This window comes from Centruroides vittatus, unplaced genomic scaffold, assembly GCF_030686945.1.
Source record: "Centruroides vittatus isolate TY-2023 unplaced genomic scaffold, ASM3068694v2 contig_862, whole genome shotgun sequence".
NCBI lineage: Eukaryota > Metazoa > Arthropoda > Arachnida > Scorpiones > Buthidae > Centruroides > Centruroides vittatus.
In genome coordinates, this window is record NW_027122562.1 from 2,111,288 (window position 1) to 2,128,293 (window position 17,006).

The 17,006-nt window shown below is 30.1% G+C and overlaps 1 protein-coding gene across 6 annotated transcripts in view; it reads left to right on the forward strand.

Moving 5' to 3' along the window:
• The window catches only part of LOC136982695 (mesoderm induction early response protein 1), a 109,387-nt gene that overhangs the window by 74,695 nt on the left and 17,686 nt on the right, over positions 1-17,006 (forward strand). For 5 of the 6 annotated variants that reach the window (XM_067279267.1, XM_067279269.1, XM_067279268.1 and 2 more), the window contains one exon: positions 8,741-8,868. The exons of the other annotated variant lie outside the window; for it this stretch is intronic. In XM_067279267.1, the coding sequence (XP_067135368.1) occupies positions 8,741-8,868 (128 nt within the window). The remainder of the gene's footprint in view (positions 1-8,740; positions 8,869-17,006) is intronic. 6 annotated transcript variants of the gene reach the window in all.

Below are 17,006 nucleotides of genomic sequence, written 5' to 3' on the forward strand. Positions count from 1 at the left end.
CTGAGCAGGTAACCCTAGAAATTTTTCTTTGGCAGCCTGTCTCATATATATTGGGTCCCATTCTGTTTCATTATGGGCCTGGCACCCCCCTGGGTGTGAAAAAAATCCCTCTTGTGCTCACAGGGAAGAAAGAATTTTTAAAAACTTCATAAAAACCACAGAAAATGTCAAATTATGAATGATTCGATTTCACCTTCAATTTCAAAATTATTAAATAATGTTATATAGCATTATTTTATAATCATTTATGAGAAGCTTTTGGTAAATTTTTATGTTTAAAATTAGATTTATTATTAAATGAAACATTTAATAATAAGTCTAATTTTAAACATAGTAATTCTTCAAAATTCTCAACACCAACAATCATGTTTTTATTGTATTCATGTTGAGATAATATTGATTTCAAAAAAAGCATGGTTTTTTCCTTAGATGCACTAAGCATAACCAAAGAACAAGTATATACCAATGAACGAAAACAAATGAATGCTTATCCTAAACAGGAATATAAATTAAATAAAAATTGACTTTGAGGAATCACTATTCAGAATTAAAGTTAATAAAAGGTAAAACAAACTATACACTGGATAGAGAACAAGTTAAAAACCACATCTTTATCGATCCAGCAAAAGATTTTTAATAACATAAAAATGTTAATAAAAGGGTAACTGGTACTTATTTTTGTTTTATATGGATTTTTAAACATATAGTGTTAACAATTTGCCTAACATATGGTTTATATGACTCCTTAATGTAAATCACTTTCACCTGATACGAAAGTATCTCAAATAATCATGGCTTTATTTCCATTCAAACAAATTAAATACACTTATGTCAATGTTGAGCATGCATTTGCAGATATCATTGATGACAGTTTAAAAGTTAAAAAAGTGGTTAAACTACATCAAATACTGCCAAACAATAACAATTTGCTGAAACTAATAATTCTTTCTTTTTTCAATATTTGTGGGATAATTCTATAACTTTAGAAAGAACACATTTGATTCATAATAGTATTGATACATACTCATATAAATTAACTATTAAGAAAATCTCATTACCAATCTACATAAAAATGCCTAAAAGCTGGAAGAAAATTTCATAACATACTAAAAATATATCTTCACTTATCACCATGTCCAATCACCAGGGACAACCCTTCATCGCAGAGATGACCTTTCTTTAGTGGCTATGCCGCTGCAAAATTATGTAAAAACAGTCTAAAAGTACACAGGTGACAATCCCAACACAATTAAAAATATTAAAATATAGAATGGTTGTTCCTGGTGATTGGATATGGCAATAAGTGAAGATATATTTTTAGTATCTGTTACGAAATTTTTAATTTTATTAAATTGTAATTTCGCCAGCCTTTTTAACACAAGCTGGAAGAAAAGTTAAAAAACAAAATAATGATTTTAATATGTGTTCTATAAAACAAAGTCTATTCTTGTATGAAATTAAAATTATATGAAGTTTGCCTTTTTAAAAAATATCAGAATATGTACATAATCGCACCAATCATTCACCTATTGAAATGCAAACTTATAAATTCCTAATAGTTGTTAATGATTAATGTTATTAGTGGTTGCTGTCTAATTTGGGGGAACATAGTAATAGTAGTGTAATTAAAACCAATATTTGGGGAGGACCCAAGTTAGGACATTCAAACGTAGTCACTCCCTCATTGCTATGGATGTTGCTAGTAGTGCTGTGTAAAAAATAAATATAATGTATACTACCTTGGTCTGTTTTGAGACTTAAACCAAAAGTTTCACCAGTGCAAAGATCATTGGATTTTTCTAGAAGAGAACAGTTTTTCTAAATTATCAAGGAATTATCTGTGTACTGTTTAACAAACTTAATTTTAGTAATTTCCTTCAGCTACTTCAACAAGGAAGTCAATTAATTAGTAAATTTTTTTCCTGTTTATAAACCTTGTTTAAAAATGAGTTATAAGTTTTAGATATTCATATTCAAAAGATATTTTTTCTCTGAATTATCTGAAAACTATTAGCAAATATTAACAGTTTCTAAAAAATGAAATTATAGATTTTCTATGTTGCCACTGTTGATAAGTAGATATAGTGGATATATATTTTCCACTGATTTGGGATAGTGTTACTTCCTTATAGTTGATGCACCATATCCATCTATCAGTAGAGGTCATGTCTCCTCCAATCAGCAGTGGCAACATAGATCCAAATCATTTGAAAATCATGCATTTCCATATTAGAACTCCAACCTGAAAATGTCCTTTAAAAATGGATAAAAATATTTGCTTTTGAAGGGCGTGTTTGTATTGCTGGTTGTTTGGTTATTGAGTTAGGAGTTTTATTAAAAATAAATAATTAAAAAATTAATAATGTGTCACATAAACTGGTTCAGGGTTATGTAAGCACACTCTATCCTTTACAAACAAAAAAATAATTGGTTAATCTGTTGTTTTCAGCTGTCTAAGCAGCCACTTCAGGACACATAGCTTAGAACACATAATAGAATATTCAGATTTGAATTTGAATTGATTATTGACATACTGTATTAGTAAATAGAACAAAAATTTTGGAGTATTAGTGAAATTGTTGTGAAGTAAATTGGAATAAAATACAAAATAAGATAAAATAAATGTACAAAAATTACAAGAATAAAATTTTAAAAAATATATAGAATACTATAAAATGAACATAGTAGTTGTATAAGAAAGTATAAGTGCTATAAAACAATAATCTGACAAAGTTAAGCCTTCATTTAGTATACAAATATTTATGGTATGTACCAGTACAAGGAAGGATCAGTAAATAAGGTAATAAGTGGATATCTGATTATATTGATGTTAGTAGAAATATGAAACTACAGCCAGACGTACATATGTAAGAACCCTGTTTCCACATAAACCACCAACTTGTTCAAGCATTTGTTCCATTGGGTAATCAATGCATCCATTCTGTCAGAAAAGAATTTTGTGTCAAGACCGTACAGATGGATGATGATGGCCTGTTACATGCTCTCCACAGTCAGAAATTGTTGTCTATGGAGAGGTTTTTTCATTAGCCCAAAGAGATGGAAGTCACTGAGAGCCAGATCTGAGCTATACAGTGTTCCAAAATCTTCTAGTGCATATTGTCAATGTGTGAACTGGTGTGTTGGATAGTGTGTGGTTTCACATTGCCAGGCAAGAAAATGACATCCTCTCACAGTGACTCTGGTCTCTTGCAACAGATTCTATAGGCTGCCAGTCATTTTCCTCTGTATTATAGAGATCTTGTTACCTTATTTATTGATTGTCTCTTGCACATTGAGAATAAACACCTTGCATCTTTGTGTTTGATGCATACATTATTCTTGGTGTGTTTGTATATTGTTAACTTCTCTGTGATTTATCTTTTGTCTGGTCTCTACTTCCTTTTTGTTATAAGCAGATTCATGTCTTTAAAATGGGAGATGTTCTCCCATTTTAAAGACATGAAGCTAAGTACCAGAGAACATCTCTGGTACTTTGGACATGGTGACTAACACTGTTGTGTATTTGGTCCATTATTTGCTGATAGAGGTTTGAGAATGGTTAAACACAAAAAAATTAAGTAAAAGGTTAAAAAAGTAACAATGGTATCGGCTATTTTGTAGTCTTTTAAAAGTTGCAATATTTTTTTTTTTTTAATTTTTAAAAACATCATTCTTTTCTTTCTATCTTTCTATGTCAATTCTTACTAGATGAGTTAATTCAAAAATTGCAACACAATATTAATAATGATGTAACATATATATACATATATAATGAAAATATTGTTGTTTTAATATATATTAAACAATAGAAATGCTCAAATCAAAAAGAAATAAATTTTATGCTTTTGAACGTACAAGAACATTAGTTGTCTTTATGATTATTTTCATAAGGGAGATTGTAAACTTGATTTTAGTTTTCAGATTATCTGTTTTAGAACAGATTTGAATTGAATGTCACAATAACAGAATTTCCCATTTCAAGAAGTTCCTAGATTAACTGGTTTAACAAATGATTTACTAGAAAAGCATTGAATAATTGTTATTCAGTCATTCTTTTCTAATAATATGATGTAATTATGAAAAATTATTTGAACATTTAGAAATTATAAAACTAAATAATAATAAAATGAAAATACAAGTCTACAAATACATGATTCCTGGGAGGGGTTCATAACCATTAGAGAAAACTAATAATATAATGTACTTTGAAAGTTAGAGATTTCTTACAAAAAATTATTAAAATAACATTGTCAATAATTAGATTAATTCACAAGATATATTTCAGCTCTTGTGTATCATTTTATTGATTACTGTTGACTTCAAAATACAAAGCTTTGAAAATAATTATAGAATAGGTATTATTCAAAGAATGAATAATAATCTGTTTCATTTAGCAATGAATAATGATTTTTTTATAGGAATAATTATGAGAGTTATGTTTCATTGTGTATAAGAGCAATGAATCATGGATTATCAAACAAGATTCAACAAAAGTTTTTGGGATTAAAGTACTTTGAAATATTATTCCAATAGCTTTTTGTCCATTGTCTTATTTTGTATGCTTTGTGTTAGCACCTTTTTCTGAAAGACAGACTTATCACACTGTGTGAGATAAGCAGAGGGCCAGAGATTAATTTCTTTTGACCACTTACACTGCACTGGTTGTTGAAATTCAACCTCGGAGTTGTCGGATGGCTAAACTGGATAGGAAGACAAATTGTCAAGTGGAAAGTGCATTGGGAAGCTAATAGGTGTCCGTTTGTCAAATAAGACAGGTTGACATGTATTAACATAACAAAATAAAAGTTTATTCTATAACTAAATCTAGGATATACAGATCTATATGCGGTTAAATAAGGTTAAATATACTCCTATCGAGGGGAGTGACAAACAGTTCTACTTAGCTCACAAAGCGCATGTTTGGCCTATTGCCCTAGTTCTGATGCTTTGCTCATGGAGAGAGAGTTTACAATAATCTACTTATACCTCAATATTCGTTATTCAAGGATATGACATTGCTCTATCGGAGGTCGATGACTGACGAGTCGCTGGCGAGTCTTTGTGTCCAAGACTTGTATGGGCTGGGGATGTCCATTTATGGAGGTCTGCTGAAGGTGTCACCTTGTCATCGTATTCCTGGGCACTAATTAATTTCTTCTATGTGACATCGCCTTTCTTTCGACTGTGTATGGGACGAACGCCTGCTTCCAACTTTGTATGGGACAAACGCCCGGAACTTCAGCATCTCCACCTTCTATGCTATTGGCCTGGGAAAATGTTCACATGATTGACTGTTGACGGAGTTGAAGGTTAATTTTCAGGTGCGAGCACAAGTCTCTTCTGATGACTGCAATGACATTTAATTTCAGCAGTCCCTCTTTCACAATCGGATGTTTGATACCTTGTTCTTACAATTTCCCTCTGTTTGTTTATAGAGAATGTTGTTTGACCCTTCTTGTTGCAATCATTTTTTCTCATGCTCGCTTTAAGGCATTAAGTTACAAATTCGTAAATTAGCACGAAATTAGCTCATTCTAGCTGGTTCCAATAAGGGTTGTGGTCAAGCCCGCGGGCTCACACACTGGATTATACAAAGAACAGAATGATGTTGAGAAACGAATTGCAGAATAATCTTACGTATTTATTTCGTGATATGAATTTCGTACATAACAGGCCCCTCTTCAGTCTTAATACATTGATTCCTTTTCTTCAGTATTTGTAGGCATATGTATACACATTCACAACAAACCTCCACCAAATAAGAACATTTTAAAAAGACATAAACTTGAATGAAATTTGTACACTTTGATAAAATCTCTAAAAAAAATTGATGAAACCATGTTGCAATCACAGTACAATTATACTGTAATGAAATTTACTAACAAAATCCCTCTTACACATCTGCATTGGCTTTGCCTTTGGGTGTGTTTCTCTCCAGCTCACAAGTATGTGCTAGTTTGTTTAATTTTGTTTACAGAGAAAAATAAACAAACTAGAACATACTTGTGAGCAGGAGGGAAACACCCAAAGGCAAAGCCAATGCAGATATGTAAGAGGGATTTTGTTAGTAAATTCTATTAGAGTATAATTGTACTATGATTGCAACATGGTTTCATCAATTTTTCTAGAGGAGGTATCAAAGTGTAAAAATTTCATTCAAGTTTGTCCTTTTAAAGTGTTCTTATTTGGTGGAGGTTTGTTGTGAATGTGTATACATATTCCTACAAATACTAAAAAAAAGGATCAATGTATTAAGACTGAAGAGGGGCCTGTTATGTACAAAATTCATATCATGAAATAAATACATAAGATTATTCTGCAAATTATGTGTCTCAAAATCACTCTGTTCTGTATATAATCCAGTGTGATAAGTCTGTTTTTGAGAAAATTCACAAAACATACAAAATACTTTGAAGTGTTTGTTTTGGTATCAAACTATCATAAGATATTATTCTTGATGACTTTATCGAATATGAATATGAGTCCATGTTAGACGTAATTAGTTTATGCATCCATTTCTCCAAAAGGATTACTGGGGAATTGGATTTATCCAATATGTCTTTTAGTGCATGGATCTATGTTTCTTGATGCCTTTACTACTTATAAAGACAATAAGATTTTAAAATATTTTTTGCTCTACTTTCATAACAGAAATAATTCAAACAGAATGGTGACATCTACACGTGGTAATCATGTAATTGAGAATTTCATACATGCTATTACAATTTGTTCATGACTTCCTTGTTTTCTTCATTTGTTACCAACTGAGAATATTTGGAACAAAACTGGTTAGAATTTTAGACACTATCACTTTTTTGTTACCAGTCTGAAAGATCTGGAAAATTTCTCTGATTGATTGATTTTTGAGATCAGTATCATGAAGAGGTTAGCAAAATTTTAATTATGTAATTGAAACTGTAATATAATTAATACTTGTTTACTCATTTCTACAACAAATACAATTTACTCAATAAAACATGTTATTTACTTTAGAATATCTTGAACTTTTTGTCATTTAGTGCTTAACGAATATTATGCTTTCTGATTTTTAGTAATTACTTTATTTTTTTGAATAAATTTTTATATATGAAGACTAATTCTTGAAAATTTGAAGCTAGAAACTATTATTTTATGTTGTTAGATCTTCTCTTACTTGAGTTAATAAATTTTTATGCAATTTGATGAAAATATTTTTATCATCATATTGCATAAAAGTTTAATATTTATATAAGAGAAAAATGGATAGTTCCAGATGCAAACTTTGTAAAAATAACTTTAAAGTTTTTTTTGCCAAAATCAGGGGATGTTTCCTTTGAATTCAGGGGTTCCTTCAGAAATACTGTATATGCATTTTTTACTATATGAAATTAATAAATGATAGTGAGGTTGCAGCCAATGTTTTCAACGCAAAAACATTGGCTGCAACCTCACTATTATGTCACCTGTATGTCAGACATTCAGCATTGCCTTCCCATAAATCTAGAAGTTTGACAATGATGTTTGGAATGTCAGTGGAATCATGCTCAACATTCTAAATGCCATTGTCAAACTGTTAGGCTTATGGGATGGCGGCACTGAACGTCCGATGTACACATTTTTGTATTGAAAACTTTGGCTGCAACCTTGCTAGTATCTGCTAACTTTTTGTTTTCTGTTATAAAGGTTTAAACTTTATTTTAAAAAACATATACTGAAAAATTGGAGAGTGCCTTGGCATACCTATTACAATGGCAGTTTTTATGGAATATTTTCATAAACAAAACTTAACAAAACAAAATATTTTTAAAGAATGGTTGAATTTGCACATATCACACACATAATTGAGTCATGTTTTGAGATTTGCAGACTCTTCATGAATCCATCCTGTATATTGATGCAACACTGAATCCACTCTTCATTGTAGGACTTGCTGCAGAGTGTGCAACAAGTCACAATATCTTTCGATATAGCCATACCAACACTTCATTTCTACGAGTCTCTGATTGTTTTCTTTTTTATTTCCTATTTTCAATTGATTTCTTACTTTCCATTTTCTCCCTATTCATACTCAATCCAAGAATACCTACCAGGTTTGTCTGGCATTACCAGTACTTGAAAACACTACTTCCAAATTTTCCAGTTGTGACAAAAACTACTTCATTCTTAGTCAAAAATGGACACCATTATACCACTGCCTGCATATGGTATTTAGTTCCCTGACATTAATTAATTTGATTTTAAATTCTAGCACATTAATTATAAGAATTCTTTTTGAAGGATTTGGTGATTTTTTTTTTCTAAGCAAAAAATTCTTTGATGCTTTGTCATGTTTCAGATTACATACTTATGAGGAAAGAATGACTTTGCTATTGGCATGTATGCTTCATATCTTTATAGTATCGATAGCATTATGTATCATAGAAAAGAAAAAACTCTGTTCAGTGCTACTGACTATTTGGAGCTACCCATCTTTCTGCTAATTTATATCTTATAATTATATGCATATAATTTTAATATTAATTTTTCCTTCTAGGTTTTGGGATAATTATAAAATAAAAACTTATAATGTCCTGCATATATGATAAAAAAATGTTTTTTATTATAGAAGTATTACTGTTTTTCATTTTGTGTTTATTTTAATTCAGAGAGATTAAATGTAATATGAAAACCATTAGATGAAGAATTATATCAGAACATTAAGTTATGAGTTTATTATTCTCTGAAACTCATAAATGTTCAAAATTTTTTAAAATTATATTAGGTTCGAACTAGATCCGTAGGTGAATTGGTACAATTCTATTATCTATGGAAAAAAACTGAAAGGCATGATGTTTTTGCTAGCAAAAATAGATTAGAGAAGAAAAAATATGCTCTTCATCCTGGAACAACGTAAGTTATGAAAGTATATTTTATTTTTTATATTAAAGTAAAAGTAATTAAACCCATATTATTTAGTGTCAAAATACATTATTCTTTGCTTCAAATTTTTAGTAACTAAAGTAAAAATGAAAAAAAAAAACAAACCTTAAAATTAAGTAGAAAATTTATTTAACTAATATTTTTTGGATTATAACAATAGAATAATTTGAATGCATATTAAAATTTAAGCCTCAGTTCTTTTCATGAGTAGAACACAGTTTAAATAAATTTTATACAAATAATTATTATAACTTTAAAAAAAGCCAAAAATACTAGTTAAATAAATTTCTTGCTGAATTTTAAAGATTTTTGGAATATATTTCTTTTAATAATAGATCTAGTAAAATAAATTTTTCTTAACTTTTTAAAATTTAAATGTTTTAAATTTTATCATTCAGTATTATTGTTGATACAGTTTACTTAACTAAACAGTTTTAAATCAAATTATTTCTTTTAAAGAGAGAGAATGTAAGAGTTTTATTATTACAATATTAAAGTATTAATATTAATATAATTTTAATAATTTATTAAATAATTTAGAATTATCTGGAAGAAAAGAACTGACTGTGCGGGGCATGAACCTGCAGCCTCCGCTTACCGTGCAGTGCGCTTGCCAGTAGCACAAATATTTAGGCGATTGTTTGGTGATATATATATATATTGGGCTTCATGATGCTTGTTATACTTATATACTTAATATATTTAAATTTTTATGGTATAAATCAGATATTTGAAATATTTGATTTTCATCACAAAATTTAGCAATATTTTTTATTTTGTGTAATTAAAGCAAAGGAAAAACAGCAATACTTTTTTAATAATAAGAAAAATTGATTGTTTTTAAATATCATATAATAAGAATATGAATTGAAATCATATATCACAGATATATTTTATTAAATGAAAAATTTGTTTTAAAAGTGTGCAAGCCTCCACCGAAGGCACTTTCTTAATGTTTTACATGTTGAGTTGGGAATAGTAGTCTCAAAAGAAAGGTCATCTCCAGTGTGAAATTGTTATTTCCTGATTGGTGTTCGAAGGGACATCAAATAGAGGACACTAATACAGTTCATCCAGTGAAATTTTTTAAGTTTATCACAGATATAATTTAAAACTTTAATATTAATTTATTTCCAAAATTATAGAAGTGTTATGCAGCATATCAGAAAATAATATAAATAATTTTAAAAAAATATATCTTCAGAGTATGCAAAACTAAATAAATTTAGTTGTCCTAAATTTTTGAAATTAGTCTTCTCAAAGAAACCTAAGAAAAATTGGAGATTTTGATTTTAGCCAAATTAGCAAGAAATGTCAATCTTTCTTGCTGTTCAATAAGATTAAGGTTGTCAAAAATATCTTAAATGTAGACCAAAAAGGTCTTTTTGGTTGTAGAGATTTTAAATTTAAAATTTTATAAAATTGAAACACTTTTATATGTAAATCAGTTGGTTTGTATTCCAGACTATATGATATTTAACATATTTTAAGTGAAGTGCTTAGTTTTCAACAAAATTTTTTGAATTGAAGCTTAAGATCAAAAAATGTATATATATATATATATATATATAATCTAAATAATCTAATTCAGTATTTTTTGAAATTCCTTACAGAATAAAGACAGAGTCTGCATATATTTGAGGTTTTTTAAGTTACGTGAACATATCTCGGTTTATAATTTGGTAATTTAATACCAGATTATAAGTCAAGATTATGGTAATGTTGGTACATTTTTTTTATTTTTATTTTCTTATTATTATTTTTTTTTATGAATTACATTTTAAAGAAAATTTTGCTTAATAACCTAATGTCAGTTTCTGTTACATCCTACACTCTATCAAAATAAATATTGAATCATTAGACTCTTGATTGAGAAAGAATGGAAAATTTTCTAATATATCATTGATTTCTCTTGTGTATCTACAGTATGGTCTTGTTTTATATAGGGTTGTGTGTCAGGAGATATTAGGGTTGCCAACTTTGTTGTACAAGATAAGTCATTGTATGGACATTGTACAACAGAAGACATTTATAATAAAGTAGATTGTTATAAGTATTAGATGACTAATTGTAAATTATAAAACATTAAATGGACAATAAATAGAGTTGTAACATTGAGTTTAAAAACTAAGTTTATTACTAACTATTGCACAATGCTGCTGTAAGTTGTCCATAAATTTTATTTGTAGATCTGACTCTGATTAATACTAATGTCTTTTGCTTTCTGTTATTGTAGTGAGTGATAAAGATGAAACTATTATTTTAGAATAAAAAGATAAAATATTGGAGTGTCATCTCCCAGTAATATTTCAGAGATAGTAAAGTAAAATTAAATAATTAAAATTGTACTCAAAAAGAAGATGGGAGGGCAAGGTACTCAAATGAGAGTAACATTCAGTATATTCCATGTTTGAAATGTCAAAAGCTGGAGAAACATGATTGACTGATATAATTGTCAGATTTGGTAGCATTAGGAATGAGTAAATAATATATGTGTACTGAAGCTAAACAAATTGTAAAAGATATAAACAACACCTTTTTAACAATCCAGCAAATGTTTAATCGTTAAAAACGTTTTTGACCGATTTCAGCAGCCTTCATCGGTTATTCTAAAGTTAAGAACAAAGTATTTGAAATTTACAAAAAACAAAAATAAGAATGTTATTAAAGAATGACAAGAAGAAGATTAAATGAAATAACATGACAGGGATATACTCTATTCCTTTAAAAAATTGTAGATTTAACTCTAACCTCGTGTATATTGGAGCGACCATGCGGCACTTAAAACAAAGGGTAAATGAGCACAAATACTTGGTGAGTAGGAACGTGAATAGCACTGTGCTGGCAGCATTTGCCAAACAAAAGGATGTCATCGTATTCTGGAATCAAGCAGTAATTATTAGGGCAACGAAATCTATACAGGTGGTGAAACTTCTCGAAAAAATAGATATATACAAGGCACATGTAACCACAGAATGCATCAATCACAGGGATGCAGATGGATTATACACTGCCTGGAAGTCCTTTTATATTGATACAGGTTTATAGATGTATTTTTGGACGGCACTATTGTTTATTTTTTTTATTTGTTGTATTTTCTTTATATTAGTTTTGTAATTTTTGATTAACCGGTAAGCGCATTTCTGTTAATCTGTGCAACCATGCTTTTCGTGTAAAAAGAAATTTTATTTTTGTTTTTCATAAATTTCGAATACTTTGTTCTTAACTTTAGAATAACTGATGAAGAACGCTGAAATCGGTCAAAAACGTTTTTAACGAATTAAACATTTGCTGGATTGTTAAAAAAGTGTTGTTTATATCTTTTATAATTAGGAATGAGTTAACCTAAACTGAGATCTAGTTAACCTAACTATTTGCCATCTGCAAAATTCCAAATCTATGTATATCAATCCCATATAAAACAAGATCTTGTTGTGCATGTGTGTTTAAATACACATATACATATTTTGAACAAAGAAATTATCTTGTTAATTTATTTATGTATATTATAATATGTATACATTATGTATATATGTCGCAGAGATATAATAAAAGTGGGGATTTAGTCAAATCCCTAAGGGAGATGATCAATTTACTGAAGATGTTAAAATGACAATTCTATAGAGTCATTTCCATAAAAAAATAAGTGATTTGATCACATCCCTGTACTATTTTAATGAAAAGATAAAATAAACAAGTCAGGACTTGCATAGCACTGCTTGCGCTAGTTACCCACCCCTTGTCCCTTCAACAGGTTAGTTGCTAGCAACCTCTGGTGCACGCAGTTGCACAAATCATTATGTCACGATAGTCGTGTGCATTTATATTTTATTTTTCTTGTAATTTGTACGATTATCAAAATAATGGCTTTGAATACAGGACAAAATCAGACTCAAACTGAATTTGTGTGTGAAGAACAGTTCAATGAAACTATCAGGACGTCTTTGAGCGAGCGGCATGATAAAGAAAAATATAAATGTGCACGACTATCATGGCGTAATGATTTGTGCAACTGCGATAAAGCTAAGTTTGCAAGAAATTGCTGGAAAATTATCTTTATTTGGAGGTCAATGGTTTAAGAAATGTTCCTGTGAAAAATCCAAGGTACAATGCGAAACAAATAGATATGCCTGTAAAAAAAAATAACATCCTCTGTAACTCCAGGTGCAACAAATTTACAACATGTTTTAATAAAAATAAATAAACTTGGCTTTATCTCTATCTTTTCATATAAGTAATTCTTACTTTGTTGATTCATTTTTTGTCATTTCACGAAACCAGTTTAGAGATTTGATCAAATCACTTCATTTAATTAGAGAAATGTCAATATCAAACCTTATTTTAACATCTTCAGTAAATTGATCATCTCCCTTAGGGATTTGACCAAATCTCCACTTTTATCATATCCCTGCAACATATATAATGAGAGGTTTATATATATGAAAAGATATTACAGTAAAAACCTGTGAAAGCCGGAACCTAAGGTGGAAACCTTCCATAGATGGAAAGTTCAAATATTTTCCAGTAAAATGATTACATTACCCAAGAAATGTTCTCTGAAAGCTGGAACCTGGAATGGAATGGAAGAAATCATGTTGTTACAGAAAAGTAGGCCTATAGATGCAAAAGCAAGAAATTTGGGTGTTATATATTTCCACATCAGTGAAGTGCCATAAAAAATTATTTTTTATTAATGGGAATTGCTTACTCTTCTGTTTTTTTGTATATCATTATTCTGAGCTTTATTTTTGTTCTTGCATATATTCTTTTTTACAGAAATTGATGATATAGTTAGACCTTAAGGAACACATTAATAATAACCAATAACACTCTTCCAGCAATGATTTAAGTATTGGACAAATGTTTTCAGCTCTATTTATAAGCTTGATTCAGGTGTACATTTCTATTGTTTGTTATTGAAATTTCTATTGTTTTAAAATTGGAACCTTACTTCATTCTATGGTGTTTTTTTGGAAGTTTAAAATATAGATTGTCTAGGCTTCAAATGTTAACATAAGTTCAAAGCCAGAAAATTATAATATGAGGTTGCCGATCCGTATGTAAAGTCAGAATGACAGAGTAGTTCCTGTTCATAAGTGGGAGTGATTGGCATAGAGAGCTTCTACAGTTACATATCATCCCAATTTATTATAGCATAAAAATATATCTTACAGATGCACTGTTTTTGTTGGAGAGCACAAGAGTGAATCTTTGACAGTTTTAGTTTAAGAGGATGTTTCTCTGACAGTTTTAGTTGGTGTCATTTATCTTGGGCTACTATCGTTGGTGAAATTTAAATCCTTTTGGCACTGGCATCCAGGGTGGCATGAACTAGACACTTCTGCAAGGCACTACACAGCAGGAGCTAGGGAGAGAAACTCTCTGTGTCTTTTAATGTGAATTTTTATCAATTTTGGATCCCAGATTAACCTCTTTGATTGGTTATTTTCCTTATCTCCACTTTCTAATTGGTCATCACTAGTTACTTAGTGTAATGAGATCTGAACTCAGATCATGGGACGAGTCAAAATCAGAGATAGTTGATCTTGGGACTTACAAAATTGTCTAGTTTTCTTTTGTTTAAATTCTGAGAACAACTTTTTTTTCTAAATTGAATATATTCTTTTATGGATATAAAAATTTTCTTATCTTTATACTAATAAATTCATATTTTTTATTTTTAGTGTGGTTCCAGGACATTTCCAGAGCCTCACAATAATACATATAAAATAACAAGGTGACAATTATATTATAATGTTCTCTTCTTTGGGTTGTCATAAAACAATTGCCAAGCTGCAGATAATCTTTTACAATTTAAGAGAGAAGCTTCTACAAAAAAGGCTTTAAAGACATTTAAAGAACATTTTATTTTGCTGCTAGCGCTTTCAACGCAGTAATGGGCATTGTCCTCAGGCAGATACAGAATTGAATAAAACTTTTCAAACCGGTTTTTTAAATTGAGAAAAGAAACGGCATAAACCACTTAGAACATTATAATTTCTTGTTCTAAATTGAAGTGCGTGTAACAATTACATGCATGAGCCGTAATAAGCAGATTAGGCACAGAGAGTAGGAATGGAGCTAATATTGGTGGTTTAATCATTTGTATAAACTGACCCATATTGTGGGCAAATCAAGAATGGGGGAGTTGCATGGAGTTAACAATATGGTGAAGAGGGCCTGCCCTCTTCACAGCGTCTGAGCATCGCCACCCAGTCTCACAGTGGGGTGTGGTGGTGTTGTAACACCATCCCGGACAGCTCAGTGTCACACCTCCCTACTGCAATGGAATGTTGGTGCTCAGAAATGCGTCTAGATAACATTCTCGTGGCCACCCCTATGTAGTGATTATGTACCCCAGATATTGTGTTTTCTAATGGAATAGAATATAAGCCCAACTTTTCTAGGATCAAAACTGCATCCCTGTCATTACATAAAAGCCTCCTCAGATTTGGGCGTGGGGTAACTGGTAAAAGCAATGCGTTTTGCCTGAAAATATGGCAAATCTGGGCTATGATGCAGCCACAAAATGGTAGTGAAGAACGGACTACTGTCCAGTTCTTTGGGTTGTGTAAGATAGTAGTGGGGAAAAGGGACCTTTTAACTCTGTTTAAGGTATGGTTATATTTAGAAGTGCCATAACCTGCCACACATACTGCTGATTGGATAGCAACAATCTCAGTGTTGGTAGAGGCTTGTGTGGAAGACAATAAAAAGGCCCTTCTAATTAAAGGAGTTATGGCTGTGAAGAGGGCAGGCCCTCTTCACCATATTGTTAACTCCATGCAACTCCCCCATTCTTGATTTGCCCACAATATGGGTCAGTTTATACAAATGATTAAACCACCAATATTAGCTCCATTCCTACTCTCTGTGCCTAATCTGCTTATTACGTCTCATGCATGTAATTGTTACATGCACTTCAATTTAGAACAAGAAATTATAATGTTCTAAGTGGTTTATGCCATTTCTTTTCTCAATTTAAAAAACCGGTTTGAAAAGTTTTATTCGATTCTGTATCTGCCTGAGGACAATGCCCATTACTGTGTTGAAAGCACTAGCAGCAAGATAAAATGTTCTTTAAATGTCTTTAACACCTTTTTTGTAGAAGTTTCTCTCTTAAATTAGTAAAACTATTGGTGTGACATTCACTGTATGACTCTGATCATTTTACATATTCTTTTAATGTCTTTGTAATTAACATATTCTTTTTGTCTAGTTGCTTTATGAACTTTTAGTGTTTCTATTGATGTTATTTGGTGTTCATTGAGGACTTGATGTATTAATTTTACTCCCTCCCGTTTTACTGTCATACTGGGCTCCGTACAGAGGCAGATTTAATGGCAGGTGTACCAGGTGCACACCCTGGGCCCCAACTTTTGAAGGGCCCTGCAAAACCTTAACTTTACACTTTTTCTAATGACACTAAGTTTGGTTTCATATGTGCAATTTTAATTATGTACGTACAAGTTTACGATTGGCAGTAAAATTTGAATATAATATATGATATATTATATTCAAATTTTATTGGAAATAAAACATTAATAGTACATAATATTTTTTATTTATTTAAAAATATTGTTAACATGTATTTTTATTTTTCCTGTCTCTCTCTTTTTTTAAGGGGCCCAATATTTTTTTCTATGCCCAGGGCCCCAATTGATCTGAATCTGCTTCTGGGCTCTGTAGCATAACTGGCTAAAGTTGTTAGTGTTATGTAGACTTGAAGCAGGCTTGAAAAGTGTTGTTATTGTGTTGAACTTTATTACAGTTTTTTGAATTGATTTTTTGACCTTAACAAAATTATGGACATGCAAACTAAACACAAATGATGATGAAAGCAAATTGAAGAGCTCAAGCCCTTAAATCAAATGCAAGTTTTCAGCTACATGAAATTGAAGGAATATGGATAAGTTAACTAGAAATGTTTTTGATATTAAGTTATTGGTTTAGGTCAATTTCAGCTTGTAAAGCAGAGTAGTTTTTCATTTAAAAATTACAAATTAGAATTTGATCAGAAAAAAAATTTACAATATTTTTACATTTTACATTTTCGTATTAATATTATACAATGAAAGAAAATAAATATATTTCAGTAATACGATAAA